The sequence below is a fragment of the Notolepis coatsorum genome (assembly GCF_963971535.1).
Source record: "Notolepis coatsorum genome assembly, chromosome: 3".
Lineage (NCBI taxonomy): Eukaryota > Metazoa > Chordata > Actinopteri > Aulopiformes > Paralepididae > Notolepis > Notolepis coatsorum.
The window spans coordinates 81,414,864-81,433,705 of NC_140167.1; the positions used below are offsets into that span (position 1 = coordinate 81,414,864).

General features: G+C 41.6%; 1 protein-coding gene across 1 annotated transcript; it reads left to right on the forward strand.

Annotated features, from left to right (window-relative positions):
* The first annotated feature begins 588 nt into the window (after positions 1 to 588).
* On the forward strand, positions 589 to 18,549 carry ncbp2 (nuclear cap binding protein subunit 2). The gene is made up of 5 exons (XM_084310959.1): positions 589 to 739; positions 2,487 to 2,573; positions 12,350 to 12,444; positions 15,403 to 15,541; positions 16,297 to 18,549. Exons 1-5 carry the CDS (start codon positions 665 to 667, stop codon positions 16,396 to 16,398), a joined length of 498 nt encoding a protein of 165 aa, XP_084167085.1. The 5' UTR covers positions 589 to 664; the 3' UTR covers positions 16,399 to 18,549.
* Positions 18,550 to 18,842: the final 293 nt, after the last annotated feature.

An 18,842-nucleotide genomic window follows, 5' to 3' on the forward strand; every position in this document is an offset into this window, starting at 1 on the left:
AGCTTTCCCACCCCTAACACTGCCAATTGTGTTAGTATGAACGACCAGCCAAGCTGATAGCAACGCCGAGAGCTGGACTCGAACCCAGCGTTGATGGCGAGTGCCTTGCCCACTACACCACCTAGCCGCCCTATTTTATTTATTTGATAACAACTTTATGTTTGTTGTCAATAAATCAAATAAGAGTTCTACCCTTCCTGCTGACTTCACAATCTGTAAATCATCAGTGTCGACCTTGAGTGTTACACTCACTGAGTGAATAGTAGCATGATAGGTAGTATAAGTATAGTAACAAGGTACATAATAGTAAGACAGTAATAATAATCTTAAAACTCATTGATGTGACCTAGGCCCTGATTTACAGTAATATATTTGTAGAATAATCTTCAGCTATAGGGATATGGCCTTAGTTGATGGTCATATTGTGACATTTGTTATGAATAATCTTCAGCGATATAACTATGTTGTGTATAGACTGGAGAGTGAAGTACACACACCGGTCCACTAGGTGGCGGGTATTCAATCTTTACGTTGATTTGAAGGGAGGAAGACAAATCCCCGGTTGCGACCGGAAGAGGTTCCAGTGTGTTTCACGCCGAGCAGCAAGCTAACAGCTAAGCTAACCGAGGCATTGTGGCGGATTTTAATCTTTAATCTATTCACAATGGCTGCCAAACTAAACGCCCTATACAGCGACTCATACGTTGACTTCAGTCAATACAGGGACCAGCACTTCAAGGTAAGAGGATACTAATATATTAGGGTTATACAGGGAAGCGGCTGTCGCGTCGTGTATCAGTGCTGCTAACTGTAGTTGGCAAACAAACGGAACCGCCTTTAATTTAGTTTAGTAGGAGAGCGTTTGTACTTCAGACATTTTAACTGAATGTGAACGTGAGCGTTATAACGTTGTTAGCATGGACCCGTTAAGTAACCTGGTGGAGTATGCTAACTTTATTGTTTCTACAAGTAGCTAACGGCTAACGGGACATGAACATACAGCGTTCCAAATGGACACAGCAACGCGTCGACCGTTAATGATTTTAACAGGTCACATTTCCTTTAACCGGTTAGCGTTAAGTCCCTTTCTGTACAAGTAATGATAGTTAAATTACGTTATATCCCTGCTCGGGACTAAAGCATGGCGCAGTTCCAGATTTTGGCTGTAGATGGCACCACAGAGTTGAGTCGTCATGGTTGGATGGTTTCTCATCTATTGCCTTGTCTCCATTCATTAGCTCTGTTCAGCCTGGCTGGGACTAGCCATGGTCTAGCTTGTTGTGTCTCCACAACCATTCACAATTCACACCATCAACTGTGGTATACAAGCTAAACCACAATGATTGATATAACAATCCCAGCCAGGTTGTGAAAGGTGTCAGCCATGTCTGGCCAGGTTCTAAAGACAGTGGAGACGCTCGCTGTGTGCCAGACAGGCCACAGCACGGCTAAACCCTGGCTAGTGGAGACACGGCCAAACCCCGGCTAGTGGAGACAAGGCCACAGCACGGCCTACCCTGGCTAGTGGAGACAAGGCCACAGCACGGCTAAACCCTGGCTAGTGGAGACACGGCCAAACCCTGGTTAGTGGAGACGAGGCCACAGCACGGCCTACCCTGGTTAGTGGAGACAAGGCCACAGCATGGCTAAACCCTGGCCAGTGGAGACGAGGCCACAGCACGGCTAAACCCTGGCTAGTTGAGACGAGGCCACAGCACGGTTAAACCCTGGCTAGTTGAGACGAGGCCACAGCACGGCTAAACCCTGGCTAGTTGAGACGAGGCCACAGCACGGTTAAACCCTGGCTAGTGGAGACAAGGCCACAGCACGGCTAAACCTTGGCTAGTGGAGACAAGGCTACAGTAAGACTAAACCCTGGCTAGTGGAGACAAGGCCACAGCACGGCTAAACCCTGGCTAGTGGAGACAAGGCCACAGCACGGCTAAACCTTGGCTAGTGGAGACAAGGCTACAGTAAGACTAAACCCTGGCTAGTGGAGACAAGGCCAGAGCACGGCTAAACCCTGGCTAGTGGAGACAAGGCCTCAGCACGGCTAAACCTTGGCTAGTGGAGACAAGGCTATGTAAGACTAAACCCTGGCTAGTGGAGACAAGGCCACAGCACGGCTAAACCGTGGCTAGTGGAGATGAGGCCACAGCACGGCTAAACCTTTGCTAGTGGAGACAAGGCTGTAAGACTAAACCCTGGCTAGTGGAGACAAGGCCACAGCACGGCTAAACCCTGGCTAGTGGAGACAAGGCTACAGTAAGACTAAACCCTGGCTAGTGGAGACAAGGCTACAGTAAGACTAACCCCTGGCTAGTGGAGACAAGGCTACAGTAAGACTAAACCCTGGCTAGTGGAAACAAGGCAGAATCACGGCTAAACCCTGGCTATTGGAGACATGGTAGTTGACCTTATATTGCGGACCTTAAACTGAGATTGGCACTTTGTTAACTTGGCCCTGTTAATGTGTGTGTTTCCAGGGTAACATATATGAGCAGGAGAAGCTTCTGAAGCAGAGTAACACACTGTACGTGGGAAACCTGTCTTTCTACACTACTGAGGAACAGGTCTGTCTATCTACATGTCTGTCTGCAACCTGTCTTTCTACACTACTGAGGAACAGATCTGTTTGTATCTACTTGTCTATCTGCAACCTGTCTTTCTGCACTACTGAGGAACAGCTCCGTTTGTATCTATCTACCTGTCTATCTGCAACCTGTCTTTCTGCACTACTGAGGAACAGCTCCGTTTTTATCTACCTGTCTGTGCACTACTGAGGAGGAACAGCTCTGTTTGTATCTACCTGTCTGTCTGCACTACTGAGGAACAGCTCTGTTTGTTTTGTATCTACCTGTCTGTCTACACTACTGAGGAACAGTATCTACTTCCATCTGTTGGCCCTTAATCGAGACAACCGTGTTGACTGAGAATAGATGCTCTATGCTGTCTTAAATACCTCAAAGCTTCGAAGCTTCGTTCGATTGGGCATGGGATTCGAATATGAAAATAAAATTCGATTATGCAAAATCAACTCTGCCTCTCTTTGTTAACTACAACAAGCAATGCTGTTTGTTATTTAAGATGAGTTCGGACTCGGCACTGACAGATTTGTGTTCATTGTGCTGCTTTTATAAAGCCTAAAATGACTGCTTACAATATTTCATGAAAGCAAAGTGTTGTCTAAGTTTTAAAAAGGTTTAAACTTTACAGCACTGACAAAGTTGAACAAAGTGCTGTACAAGTCCCACAACATAATTTTTTTAAACTTTCTTTTCTTAATATTTTATTTAATTTTTAATTTCGAAGCTTCGAATTAAAATCGAATCTCGGCCCGAAGCTTCGAATGCCAAAAAAATATCGAAGGTCAGCCCTTTCTGTTTTGTGGAGGACACTCTAAACTGAGTCTCCTCCTGTCCTAGGTCTAAACTGAGGGGGCTTTCTCACTGCCATTCAGGGTCGAATCAGCTCCGTTCCGTCCTTGGGTGCGAACTTCCCCCCTCTAGTTTGCGTACACACAGCAGTCGTGGTGCGCTCCGGGTTCTGTTTACGGTTTGCGTTTTAAGCGTGTAAGCTTGCCGTAGGCGTTGATGTCATGCTCTAACGTCAACACAGGAAGAGTTTTAACACAGTGGTGGAAACTGGATGCTGATATAAAGAAACAAATAACCAATAAATATGAAGTTATATTTGAACCTCTGTTGTCAAGCCTTGTCAATATAACCCACCCCCTTTTCTCACGAATGGAACTGGTGTCGTGGAGTCCGCTTTGAGCGTTTTCCAGGGTTAACGCTAAGCTAACGCTACTTAGCCTAGCATATTTTTTACTAGTTAGCAGCTAACATTGCTCGCATCAATTATATTGCATGTCATTGATCTACCGGTCGATCACGGCCGACTGGTTGGGCACCACTGGTCTATAGAAATAAATGCATTCGAACAAGAAACCAATGTATAGTAGACATAGCAATGGCAAAAAAAGTTGCCAGGCCTAATGCGAGCCAGGGAAGTCTTTAGCCCCTTCCGTGACTGCGATGTGCAAGCCAGGGGCTTTATATATTTCGGACCCACCCCGAGCTTTTAAGCAGTGTTTGGTGGTCCTAATTAGCCTGGCTACTCAGGGCTGTACAGTGCGACGAGATGGTCGCGAATTGCCCCTTTAATTGGCCGTTGCGATTGGTAAATATTATCTGGGGGCGGGCTTGCGAGCAGTGCTTTCAAGCCTTGCATTCGCATTTCACTCCTAAATTATCCAAGGCGTGTGATGACGCCACTCACGCGAGCTGAGCAGTGAGCACTCAGCAGGTATGATCAGCGGGAACAATCGACTGAGCACTCACTCTGATAGACTGGCTGACTGATTTAGCTATGAAGAAAAGTAAAGTTTGTATTGCTTCATATTTTCGACGCGTTCGACCTCCTATAGTGAGACGAACTGAACTGAACTCAGACACACGGAGAGAGCTGCGGCGTCTGCTCCTCCTCCCTCCCGCACCCGTGGCTGTTGTAAACACTAGTCTCTAGTGGGACACTGGGACCTCGGTGAGCCTGCCAGCCGGCTAGCTACTGATATCAACAAATCCTCCAGCAAGTCTAGTAGTGCATGATGGCTCGCGTTAGCTTACTGTTCAAAACGAAACGTCCCATTAAACTAAATAGTTCAGATTAGGGCTGGGCGATATAACGATAACGATAAATATCGCGATATATTTTAATAATCGATATCGAATATCGAAATTAAAAAGAAATCGAAAAATCGTTTTTTTTTTTTTTTTTTTTTTTTTTTTTACCTGCAACATGGCAGTTTTAAAACCAGAGACAGTGGACAGACTTGTCTTTCTTGCCTGCAACTTAAAGTAATGGCTTTGCTTGTCCAAATGACAATACTGACTAAATTCAGATTTCTTTTTCTCTTGTCCATTTATTTTGTTTGCTTTCTAATTTAAAATACATTTTGAAACCGTCTGTACACAGTAGGCTATGTGTGCTAGCAGAACTAGACTCCAGTCACGAGTCACAGTGCACATGTGCGGTGGTTTGTCCACCAAAAAAGCGCCAAAAGATCGAAAATAAACTAGCAGAGCCAGAACTGTTCAACTCCTCTGGAGCCACAGCCAGCAGAGAAGCCGGTTTACTTTAGCTTTTAAACCAGCTGCAGCCTGAGAACTGGAGTGTGAGGGGATGTAACACTAAAGATGGCGGCAATGACAAAGAATTGCTGCAAAATAAACATACATCTGTTGTTAAAAAAAAAAAAAAAAAAAAAAAAATATATATACTTATAACAATTCGATAATTATCGATATCGAGAAATAAAATAAAATTATCATATCGTTATCGCGATATGATTTTTTTCCATATCGCCCAGCCCTAGTTCAGATGGCTCCTGATATCAATGTCTTATAAGTTATAACACTGAGTCGATGCGTATTCGAGCTGAGGGCAGGGCACGCTGAATATAGTCAATAGGGTCCAGCTGCAGCGCCGGAGAATCCTGGCCGTAGCTGGAGGCTACAGTATAGGGGCCAGCTGCAGCTCCGGAGAATCCTGGCCGTAGCTGGAGGCTACTCGAGTACACACAGACAGTGGAGCTGGTTGCATATAGCGAGCATTTTGACTTGTTGCGTGGTGGCGATGTCTCGCAGATAATACAACTCAGGGCTGTACGCTAAGCTTTTTCACTAGGGGCACACTTGCCCCTAAATGAGAAATTTAGGGGCAAAAAATATTTTTTAGGGGCACATTTTTTAATAACAATTTTACCATTATTAAAAAAAATATGTTCCTCCTGCCTCATTACTGTGGTCCTTTTATTTAACATTTAAGTGCGTTTGTTTTCAGGTTTGTATCTTTTATAATGAACCAACTGAGTGTGTAAATCACTAATAGAACAAAAACAACAAACTGTGTGTGTGTGTGCGCGCGCTTGTGTAGTGCTCCTTGAATGAGATCATCACAACACACACACACCATTAATCAGGAGGAGAAGAAACTCTGCATACATTTGTTTCACAATGAAAAGTGCTTTAGAAATCAAATGAATTATTATTATTGTAAATAACCTCATGAAAGGTTTATTATTTGTATGGGTAATTACCTGCTTCATATTTGTGATGTTACTGGTTTCAGTGTGTGCCTAAAGTGATCAATGTGTTGGGCCGTTTATAGAGATCTATGCCAATTAATGTTTATGTATATCCGGGACTTTTTTTTTATAAGAATTGAGAGGTATTTGTATATATGACCTTTATTTTGAAAACTGTTGCAACGCAACCTTATTTACATTTGCGCTTTTGACAGTGAAATGTTCAGTCCAACTTAGCTCGAAGGAAAGACTAATAAAAAAGGTTTAATTGACCCGTATGAGGCTCTTACGGTAGGACTTTGATTGTTTATAGAAGTGGAATGTAATATTATGCAAAACGAGAAATAAACAGTGATTTTACCAGCAGTCATTTCATTTCATATACGGGGAACCGACAATTATTAGTATTATATTATTTGCATATCGTCTCATTATTAGATAGATAGTTGATATTGATACTTTATTGATCCGCGGTGTCAATTTAAGTAGACAGTATTTCACGTCCTAATAGTGGGGTAGTGTACTCACGTAATGCATGGCTGATCCTGAACGTTAGAAGTTTCCGTGTCCCCGTCAATCAATCATCACATCATCACGTCAATCATCATCTTATCATCTCTCCACATCGGACGTGGTTGTCATAAAATTGACTGAAATCCATTATCCACTCCGTTGTTCTTGCGGAGCAAGAGCCATATTATTATTTAAAGGAAGCGGCCACATTCAGTTTCGTTTCGCTAGGAATTATGGGATTTGGTGTTGGATGTATAGACTACGCAGATAGGGACATGGTCTTTAATCGCACGATAGACTACAAGTTCCAAGTATATAGCGTGACCCAGATTCACTCCGCGCAAATCTTTTTTTTCACTCAGGCTATCGGTGATCGCAGTAAGTTCATTCATTGCCGACAGATTCTTTCATAGCACCACGACATTGTGTCGCACTGACAGCTCGCGTGAGTGGCGTCATCACACGCCTTGGATAATTTAGGAGTGAAATGCGAATGCAAGGCTTGAAAGCACTACTCGCAAGCCCGCCCCCAGATAATATTTACCAATCGCAACGGCCAATTAAAGGGGCAATTCGCGATCATATCATCGCAGTGTACAGGCCTGCAACTACAAGTATGATTATATAATATATATATTTTATTAAAAAAAATATATAATTTTTTTTTCTTTTTTTTAAAATCAAAAACAATCGATATAAATAATGGTAAAATTGTTATTTAAAAATGTGCCCCTAAAAAATATTTTTTACCCCTAAATTTCTCATTTAGGGGCAGGTGTGCCCCTAGTGAAAAAGCTTAGCGTACAGCCCTGCTACTATGGAGCTGCGAGTGACTGGTATTCAAAAGCCCCTGGCTTGCACATCGCAGGCTAGGAAGTCTTGTGCTTGTAACGTGGCTTCATGTTTTCATCCACTGAGCCGTGAGGCTCAACATGCTTGTTTGGTTGAGGTCTGAAGTTCTCTGAACTCGCCAAATTGCCCATAAATATAGTTTTTGTGGGTATTGTCCAGTTGTTGCTGTATGTTTATCTGCCCCAAATTCAAGCAATCATGAAAGCATTACAGTATGACGTTGTGTGTGTCAGCAAGTTGATACAGAAGCCTCTCCCGTGTTTTGGTACAAGCATTGCACACCACGCCCCCCCGCTCCCACTGGCGCGCACCCGGAACCACCTATTTCAGCGGTCCAGGTTTGGAGCGAATCAGCGCCCCCGGGGACGGGGGGAGCGTTCTCACTAGGACTGACACACCCTTTTCGGGTGCGATCGGGCTCTGATTCGACCCCGAATGGTGAGTGAGAAAGCCCCCTGAGTCTACTACTAGGTTTAAGCTGAGTCTCATCCTGACCTGATTGGTTCATAGCCATGGTATGATGAGCGTAATATCCACAGCTATGAGTCTAATTCATTTTCACAAGTCAGTATCACTCCACGTCTGAGAAAAAAAAAATAAAAAACGTTAGCCTTATTAATAAATGAGAGTCTGGTCTACGGAGGAGACTGGGGCTGATTCATGCCCAGTTAAAAGAGACTGTCTGGTCTACAGAGGAGACTGGGGCTGACACATGCCCAGTTAAGTTCCATTTTTAGGAACTCGCAACAACACACAACTAGGGGTGGACGGTATAAATGGTATACGGTATAAACGGTATTAATTTGCTCTACGGTATGGATTTTGACTATACCGTGTAACCGGTAGAGCAGCTCTAAAATAGCAATGACGTCATGTAACCACAGCGCGACTATTTCAATCGCATTTGCCCCTAAAAATAGATAGAATTAGTCATAGATAATAGATATGTGCAAACTGGAAAAAGTTATTTAGGAGGCTTCGCGCAGTGGGCGTGTCAACACGCAATTGTCATTTCATAATAAACACATATCACCGCGGCGCACAGCAAGTTTCAATTTCAGTTCCTGGCATTTTTAACCAGTGGAGAAAGGTAAGAGATGTCCCTATCGTTTTTCTTATATGAATTATTCTACGTTAATAAAACATACCTGGTGATCAACTACAGTTTGCTGTAAACATTACGATATGTGTGTAGTGTTATGATAACGACGGCAGCAGCGGGAGCCGGGAGGACGGCTGCAGCAGTGGATTTGCAAATAGCATGCAGCTGCAGAGCCGCAGAGCCAGGGGCTCTTTCAGGTCTGGTCACAGGCCCGTCAAACAGCGCCCCCCCACCCAACGGCTGAATTGCCAATGGCTGAAATGAATGACCTGAAAGAGCCCCTGGCTCTGCGGCTCTGCAGCTACATATGCTTCTAGCAAAATCCAGCCCCGCTGTTTGCAATGGGAGCAGGAGTCTCGACTCTGGACTTATTTTATTTGGAATATAATGACTTTATATGCAAAAGTAGCCTAGTTTAAGTTAAAATATTATAAATCTACATGCCTTGAGGATGTCATTCTTTATATAGCCTGCCTATCAGGCAAAAAAAATTATTCTAACAGAAACACTGATACCGTGATATATATACCGTTACCGTCTATGCTTCAAATTATACCGTGATATAAATTTTAGACCATACCGTCCACTCCTACACACAACCTAAAACCCCTCCGTACCTCCCTCTCCCAAACCGTTGTTACAACAAATTTATGTTGCATGATCATGTATACATTTATTATGTGTTATATTTTTTATGTTTTAAATATCAACATTATCTGTCCATCCTCGGTAAATACTATGGTCGCTTTCACACAGGGGCTGTTTGGTCCGGACTATCGGACCAGAATTCGATAGTCCGGTTTTTCGGGTTTGTGTGAATGCGCGTCGAACTCGGTCCGCGGACCAAACACACAAACTCTGGTCCGACCAAAAACATAGGTCTCGGTTCGCTTCATCGGACCAAACGCGGACCAAATATAGGAAGTGCTTATTATTACCACTGCGCGCGGCATTCACTGCAAAACAAGCACACTGCATCTATCTTTCTATCTATCTATATATCTAACTGTGCATCTTGGGTAGAAGGAAGAAAAAACGCGACTTATTATATTATTACCGAGGCGCTCGGCATTCACTGCAAAACAAGCACACTGTACACATATGGTCAGAAGACCAAATAAAACAGCTACTTGTGGGCACTCATAAAAACAACACGGTGTACAAGTTGTTTAGCGAGAGGATGGTGGTAATGGGCTTCAATAGAACAATGGATCAATGTCACGTCAAAATAAAAAACTCCGCCTCCGCTGATCTGGAGGGCTCGCAGTCCACACACAGACACACACGCGCGCGCGCACACACAGGCTCGCAGCCACACACATTTCCACTCTCTATTGTCCAATAGACGAGCGCCCTTTTCGACCGCGTGACATTGTTCAGAAAGTTCGGTGCGCCTGTCAAATTGCTATGTGAACGCAGACGAACCAAATGAAGAATGCAACAATGTTGCAACTTCACCACCAGAACTGCACAGAGTCCACAAACTATATGTGAAAGCGACCTAAGACTAGATATGGGATGCGAACGTGCACAAACGCACACCGAAAGGGAGAATGGCTTAAAAGAACACGCCAACATCTTGGGAAATTAGCTTATAGTCTTCTCCAGAGAGAGACAAGAAGATAGATACCAGTTTCCTCTGTGCGTGACTATTTTGGTAGTCGACTAATCTGCAGATAATTTTTTCGATTAGTCGACTAATCGACGCAACAATTCCTCGTTGATTTTTTTTAATCGACATCGTCGATTATGTCAACTAATCGTTGCAGCCCTAATGCCTAGGCTAACCGGTCATGTCCGACCATTGATAATTAGATCGATGTATCGTCCCACCCCTAATATATATGTCCTCCACAAAAGAGACTGTCCTTCCAGATTGACAATAATAAAGTTGTCTCGATTAGGGGCAGTCTGTCTGGCTACCTGTCTTGTCTTTCTACACTACTGAAGAATGGTCTGTCTGGCTACTGTATCTACAGTATATATATTTCTGTCTACCTATCCAGGGAACAAAATAAGTACCCGCCAACCGCCAATGGCGGGCAGATTTAAGGTTTGGCGAGTAACAATGAGAGGTCTGCCCGCCACCTGGCGTGTAACAAAATAGTTCATATCGATACTCTTATTTTGAAAATCCTGTGCCGGGTCTCATTTCCACCCCAAGTGCAGCTCCAGTCATAATATCTATGGCTCCGGCAGCTAACAACGTTCGGTTAATATCGATACTCTTATTTTGAAAAACCCCGTGGCAACTCGACGAGTCATATCCGCCCAGTCCGTGCTAATGTCTGCGGCGCAGGGCGGTCAAGCAGAGGAGCAGGGCTACACAGCAGTGCGCCTATTTTGCGACCCGAAATAAGTCTGTGGTGTTTTTTCTCTCTCATAACGGGTCAAATGCATCTAACATGCTTTGCATCGTCGCCATTCCTTTATGCCCACATCACCCGAAATTAACGTTACGTTAGCGTAAGCTAACAATCTAATCCTGATCAGAGGCAGAGCCATAGAGAACAGCAGAAAGTGTGGGCTGGGGAAAGGGAAATGGGGGGGGGGGGGGGGGCACTCTCCCTTTCTCTGTGTGCGTGCGTTTGGAAACACGATGTAGTCACTAGTCAGGACTCAGGACAGGAGTATATTATAGTAAACTGAGGATTAATGAGGATGGGTGGATAATGTTGATATTCAAATATAAAAAAGTTGTGAGAGGAGTGGAAGTTTGAAGACAGACTAGACTACAATATGATGCGGGGGTGGTGAGTTGAAACAGTGTGTGTCCCGACCCCACTTCTATGTTTCAATAAATTATTTGCATTTAAAACTATTAACACTGACTCATTCCTTCAGTCCACTCATAATTATGCTAATATTCCTTATGTTGTTTATGATATTAATTGAAAATAGCATATGAGAGTATTGTATAGTAATAATAACACATGGCGATATACTAAAAAGCTATTTATAATTTTTGGCTGGTAAGAAATCTGCCTGGCTGGTAGTTTTTCAAATCTACCAGCCAAATGGCTGGTAAGTCAAAAAGTTAATTTGGTTCCCTGCACCTATCTCTATCTATTGTTCTATCTGTTTGTCTCTATCAATTCAATTAAAATATGCATTATTGGCATGAAATACCAAAGTATATATTGCCAAAGCAAGTTTAACATGCAAGTAATAACATATACAAGTAATCAAAATGACCGTCAAAAACTCATTCAATTACAAAAATAATCATTAAATCAGGTAATTATTATACAGATGTAGTCATTCAGACACATTTACTACAGAGCTTGTTCTTAGTGTTTGACAGATGTAGTCATTCAGACACATTTACTACAGAGCTTGTTCTTAGTGTTTGACAGATGTAGTCATTCAGACACATTTACTACAGAGCTTGTTCTTAGTGTTTGACAGATGTAGTCATTCAGACACATTTACTACAGAGCTTGTTCTTAGTGTTTGACAGATGTAGTCATTCAGACACATTTACTACAGAGCTTGTTCTTAGTGTTTGACAGATGTAGTCATTCAGACACATTTACTACAGAGCTTGTTCTCTTATTGTTTGACAGATGTAGTCATTCAGACACATTTACTACAGAGCTTGTTCTCTTAGTGTTTAACAGCGGTCAACATATTATGAAGCAAATACCGAACACTGACTTTTCTCCCCACATGGATAAACAGTTTTGATATCTATTTTTCTGCTTGTCTAAACACCAATGAGTTATGTTATATTATGTTATTATAAAAGTGCATGTTTAGTTATTATAGTAATATACTGTGTTTGTGTGGCGCAGGTGTACGAGCTGTTCGGTAAGAGTGGAGAAGTTAAGCGCATAGTCATCGGTCTGGACAAGGTGAAGAAGACGGCGTGTGGCTTCTGCTTCGTCGAGTATCCTTTCACCAAGCTGTCGAACGCATCACAACTAGTGGTGGAAAGTAACTAAGTATTTTTACTCAAGTACTGTACTTAAGTACAATTTCGAGCTACTTGTATTTTCATTTTAGGGAACTTTATACTTTTACTCCACTACATTTCAAGTGAAATATTGTACTTTTTACGCCTACATTTATCTGAACCCATCAGTTACTAGTTACTTTGAAGAAAAGGATTTGGCATATAAAACATAATATATACAAGATAAAGTGTATGGAAATTATTAGGGCTGTCCCCGACTAAGGATTTGGATAGTCTACTATAATTGGCCAAAATTTGCCGTTAGTCGACTATTAGTCGACCAAAATATATATATATTTTTTTATCATTCCATTTGGGCTGTGGGGGGTGCTTATTTAATGTCTGAAGGAGTCGACTGAAGGCTTCTTGTCCTCTGCAAAAGCATGCAATTGGTCCACTGATGGATACATCTTGATATTTGTCTAGTCTAGTGTGTTCATTAGATGGGTGAAATCCTCTTTCAGTGGCTCTGTGCCAGTTTTTGTAGGCAGTCAGCCTCTGGTATGCGTGCCATTAGCGTTAGCCACGCTTCTAGGCCTCTTTTCTTTTGGAAAGAATGATAAAAAAAGAAGAAAAATAATAATTATAAATGATTATTATTTTTTTGTATTTGACTAAGGGGTTGGCAGTCGACTACGGCTCCTTTTCGACCGATTAGTCGACTAATAGGGGTCAGCCCTAGAAATTATATACTTTCACATTTGAAGCCTGTCAACTTCAAGAGAATGTAATCGGAGCAGCATAACTGGACCACATACCACTTTAACATAACCTTTAATCAGAGCAGCATAACTGGACCACATACCACTTTAACATAACCTTTAATCAGAGCAGCATAACTGGACCACATACCACTTTAACACAACCTATAGAGGTTAATGGATACACAAATGTCATGTAGAATGTGTACCTTTACTTAAGTACATTCAATAGCAAATACTTCTCTACTTTTACTTAAGTAGAATTTGAATGGAGGACTTTTACAATTTTACTTTTACCAGAGTACTCATTTATCTGAGTATTTTCTACTTTTACTTGACCTAGGGCTGGGCGATATGGCCTAAAAATAAAATCTCAGATTTATTTTCTTCTCTTGAAAGCTAGAAATCATTCAAATAACCTTTGTTTTTATTTGACACTAAAAATATCAAACCAAGATGAATTTGAAGTGCTAACTTTCACCAATCTTCACTTAATTTTATTTTTTATAATATATATATAAGCTTACTCTTGATCAAACAAAGATGAATGTCCCTATTGGGATTAATAGGGCAATAACTTGCTTTTTCACCAAACGTCACTTAAAACAAATAAAAGGTGCCTCTTGATCATCAAACAAGAATGAATTTCCCTATTGGGATTAATAAAGTGCAAATCTAACTTTCACCAAACATCACTTTTTGTAAAATAAACGGCGACCCTTGAGGAAAAAAAAATCAAAATCGTCCTAAATCATTAATTCGAATGAATCGACCAGCCCTAACTTAACCCTTTCACTGCCACACTACAGAAGGTTAACCCTTTACTATCACACTACCGACGGTTACCCATTGTTGTTTTTTTTCATCTCCTGAAAAGTTGGGTTTTTGGAGTTGGAAGGTTTTCTTCCGCCAGCGACTGTATGTAACTTACCGGTATGTAATGTTAGCTGAGGTAGCAACAGTAATCAGTAGTAATGTATGTAACTTATGTAATGTTAGCTGAGGTAGCGATGGTAATCAGTAGTAATGTAACTTATGTAATGTTAGCTGAGGTAGCAACAGTAATCAGTAGTAATGTATGTAACTTATGTAACGTTAGTTGAGGTAGCGACGGTAATCAGTAGTAATGTATGTAACTTATGTAATGTTAGCTGAGGTTGCGACGGTAATCAGTAGTAATGTATATAACTTATGTAACGTTAGCTGAGGTAGCAACAGTAATCAGTAGTAATGTATGTAACTTATGTAACGTTAGCTGAGGTAGCGACGGTTATCAGTAGTAATGTATGTAACTTATGTAACATTTGCTGAGGTAGCGACGGTAATCGGTAGTAATGTATGTAACGTAACGTTAGCTGAGGTAGCAACAGTAATCCGGTAGTAATGTATGTAACGTTAGTTGAGGTAGCAACCGTAATCCGTGGTATCGCTCGTTGTGCCCTGGGCACTTTAGATTCTCTCACTTTAGAGAAGTCTAAAGTTTAGATCAAGCTGCTCTGGATAAGAGAGACTGTTCTGTTTAAGTCAAGTCAAGAGTTTTAATTGTTCCAAGCTTCTCTGGATAAGAGAGACTGTTCTGTTCCAAGCTGCTCTGGATAAGAGACTGTTCTGTTCCAAGCTGCTCTGGATAAGAGAGACTGTTCTGTTCCAAGCTGCTCTGGATAAGAGAGACTGTTCTGTTCCAAGCTGCTCTGGATAAGAGAGACTGTTCTGTTCCAAGCTGCTCTGGATAAGAGAGACTGTTCTGTTCCAAGCTGCTCTGTATAAGAGACTGTTCTGTTCCAAGCTGCTCTGGATAAGAGACTGTTCTGTTCCAAGCTGCTCTGGATAAGAGACTGTTCTGTTCCAAGCTGCTCTGGATAAGAGAGACTGTTCTGTTCCAAGCTGCTCTGGATAAGAGACTGTTCTGTTCCAAGCTGCTCTGGATAAGAGACTGTTCTGTTCCAAGCTGCTCTGGATAAGAGACTGTTCTGTTCCAAGCTGCTCTGGATAAGAGACTGTTCTGTTCCAAGCTGCTCTGGATAAGAGACTGTTCTGTTCCAAGCTGCTCTGGATAAGAGAGACTGTTCTGTTCCAAGCTGCTCTGGATAAGAGACTGTTCTGTTCTGTTCCAAGCTGCTCTGGATAATAGAAATGACTGTTTAAATGGAATCCACATGCCCTGGATGGACCTTAACCCCTGCTGTGCCAGGTACTACATGCGTTTCGACGCTGAACAAGCCATGCGGTTTATTAACGGTACGCGTCTAGATGACCGCATCATCAGGACAGACTGGGACGCCGGCTTCATAGAGGGAAGACAGTACGGCCGAGGAAAATCGGGAGGACAGGTCAGCTATTTTATACTATATTATTGACTTATATACACACACATATATATATATTATATATATACACGCACATAAATCTGGAGGACAGGTCAGCTGTTTTATACTATATTGATGACTTATATACACATTTTCACATCCCTAATTTATATAATGTGTATTTTGGTATATTGTATCACTCTGAACTATAGTTAAATACTGATTTATATAATATGTATTATATATAGTATCCATCTGAACTATACTTGGATACTGATTTATATAATATGTATTATGTCGGCTGTCAATCGATTAAAATATGTAATCTTATTAATCGCATGGTTGTCCATAGTTAACTTGTGATTAATCGCATATCAACATCAACAAATGCTTGCTTTATGCAGCCATTTGACACAAAAGGATGACCCTCATGCATTGCAAATTGCAAAACTGAGTGATGCACAAAACAACTTAAAAGAAAATAATCATTTTAAACAATGAATAAAGCACTCGCACCCCCCCCCCCCCTCTCTCTCTCACAGCTCTCTTGCCCCTTCCTCATCTCTCTCTCTCAAAATATATAGTGGCGTTAAATTAATTGTGCGTTAACTTTGACAGCCTTAATTATGATATAGTATCTATCTGAACTATACTTAAATACTGATTTATATAAAATGTATTATGATATAGTATCTCTGAACTATACTTGGTTACTGATTTTATATATATACCTCTATGCTGATATCTGCTTCTCTCTCTCTCTCTGTGTGTGTGTGTAGGTCAGAGATGAGTACAGACAGGACTATGACCCAGCCAGAGGAGGTTATGGTAAACTGGCTACAGTACAACAAAGAGCTCCTGAAGCAAGAAACAGCTTTTAGACACATACTGACAACATTTACACAGACGTATACATGTACATATATACACGTACACAAAACGGACCACCTGGACAGACGGACAGCCCACAGCCTGGACAGACATCAAGAGTTCCATCCATCCATCCTGGCTTAAAGGTGCTGTAAGTGGCATTATTTGTTATAATTATAATAAGTGTTCTAGTAGTAGTTCTACATTCCGACAGCCATCACTGATGTAGAGTGTCTGGTCAGTAACATGGGTCTCCCAGTCCCTCCACTCTGTAGTAAACACAAAACACATTTCCTGGTATCTCTTCCCACTTTATCCAATCAGGAGAGGGAACCCTAGATATTCTTTACTTTCAAGAAATCTTGCCAAGCCAAATTTGCTTACTGCACTGGTAGAATATTTTACTTGTTTCAAGGACACATTTCCTTAAAACAAATTTGTATTTCTTATTTTTGTCAGACCATTTTTGCTGTTTGGAGTTCTCTCTCCTGATTGGATAAAGTGGGAAGAGATACCATGAAATGTATTTAGTGTTTAATGCAGAGTGGAGGGACTGGGAGACCCATGTTACTGACCAGACACTCTACATCAGTGATGGCTGTTGGAATGTAGAGCTATTATCTTAACGTGTAAACCACTTATTTTAACAAACAAAGAAATACCACTTACAGCTGCTTTAATGACGTGACACCAGCTGTCAGTCCTTCACCTCTCCTGCAGCAGGCCTGTCTGGACAGCTGACCCGGGCGTTCAATTCCTACCTTTCTCTAGACCAGGGGTTCTCAAACTTTTTCATACCGTGACCCCATTTTATTTAGGAATTATTTTGGGGACCCCACATTGCGTAATTTCAACATGGAATTTAGGAATATCAAAATAAAAGCACACGTTGTTGAACTTGATCATGCATATTTATTAGAAAATGTAATTACAGCACTATGTTATCAATACACATTTATAAAATGAGGCATATTTAGCCAAAATATGTTGCCGGAACATAAAAAATTAAATGATTTAAAAAAATGTATGCGCGACCCCACTGTCACCTACCGCATGCCCAATTTGGGTCGCAACCCATAATTTGAGAACCACTGCTCTAGACTGTAGAGTCTACCGTGTGTAGATCTGATGGTAGATCAGCAGACGGACTGTGTAGATCTGATGGTAGATCAGCAGACTGTGTGTAGATCTGATGGTAGATCAGCAGACACTGTAGATCTGATGGTAGATCAGCAGACACTGTAGATCTGATGGTAGATCAGCAGACTGTGTGTAGATCTGATGGTAGATCAGCAGACTGTGTGTAGATCTGATGGTAGATCAGCAGACGGACTGTGTAGATCAGCAGACACTGTAGATCTGATGGTAGATCAGCAGACACTGTAGATCTGATGGTAGATCAGCAGACACTGTAGATCTGATGGTAGATCAGCAGACACTGTAGATCTGATGGTAGATCAGCAGACAGATGACTTGCCTCTTTTTGATGTGAACTCTTGGGGAAAATACTTGTTCCAGCCCCCTTGTGTCCACTTGTAGTATTGAGGCCAGCGCTGTGGAGGCCCACGTTGTTTACACAAGCAAAATAATCCATGGTGTTTTTCCACCACTAGTTGACAGAATTGTCACTATAGCCGGAGAACAGGGGTGACGTAGAACACGTGTGCACTGTAAGTGTATAAACACGCCCCTTGTGCTTCAAATTGATTGGTCGATATACAGTCTTCCTCAAAGTCCTAACAAGCTGTCAATCAAAGTCCGACTCATAACACCAAAACTGAAAGTGAAACTAAACACGGATGGGATGTCAACATTGTGAGAGCAAAGACTGGAAGAAAATGTTTTTCAAAAGATTATGAGGCAGGAAATGTATTACGCTTGTAGATTAGAGAATAGAAAAGTCTATTTTGGTGGAAATGTAAACGAGACAAGTGGATACCTTCTAATCAAACGGTAAATAGCGGATATATACTGACTAACGGAGTAGTTGGGAACGGGATACATTTTGCCACAAAGGAGCAGTTTGTGAGAGAAAGTGAATGGTATTTTATACAGGTCAGGCAGATGTTTTGTCTGGTTAAACATTTATCTTTGTTGAAATATGATGTAGATGTTTAGAAGGAAGCATGTTGTCTTCAGCCCATCTATTGTATCCCAAGCTGTGCATACTTTGTTTTTTAATAAATGTTTTTTTTTTTTTTTTTTTGCTTGTCCTGTGTTTTTATGGTGGCAACATTCACTATTGTCTTTTTAAGCAGCGCAGTCTGGTAGGACATTCCTGGTGGAAATCACCAGGAACACGGGAAGTGGTATGTTTTACATCAAGCGACTGTTTGGAATTAATAGAAGACTGACTGACTTGATCGTTTAAGATGGAGAGCAAGTCAATATAGTGCAAAAACACAATAGCAATGACTACTTATCACCACTAGATGTCACCAAAATAAAGAGGATC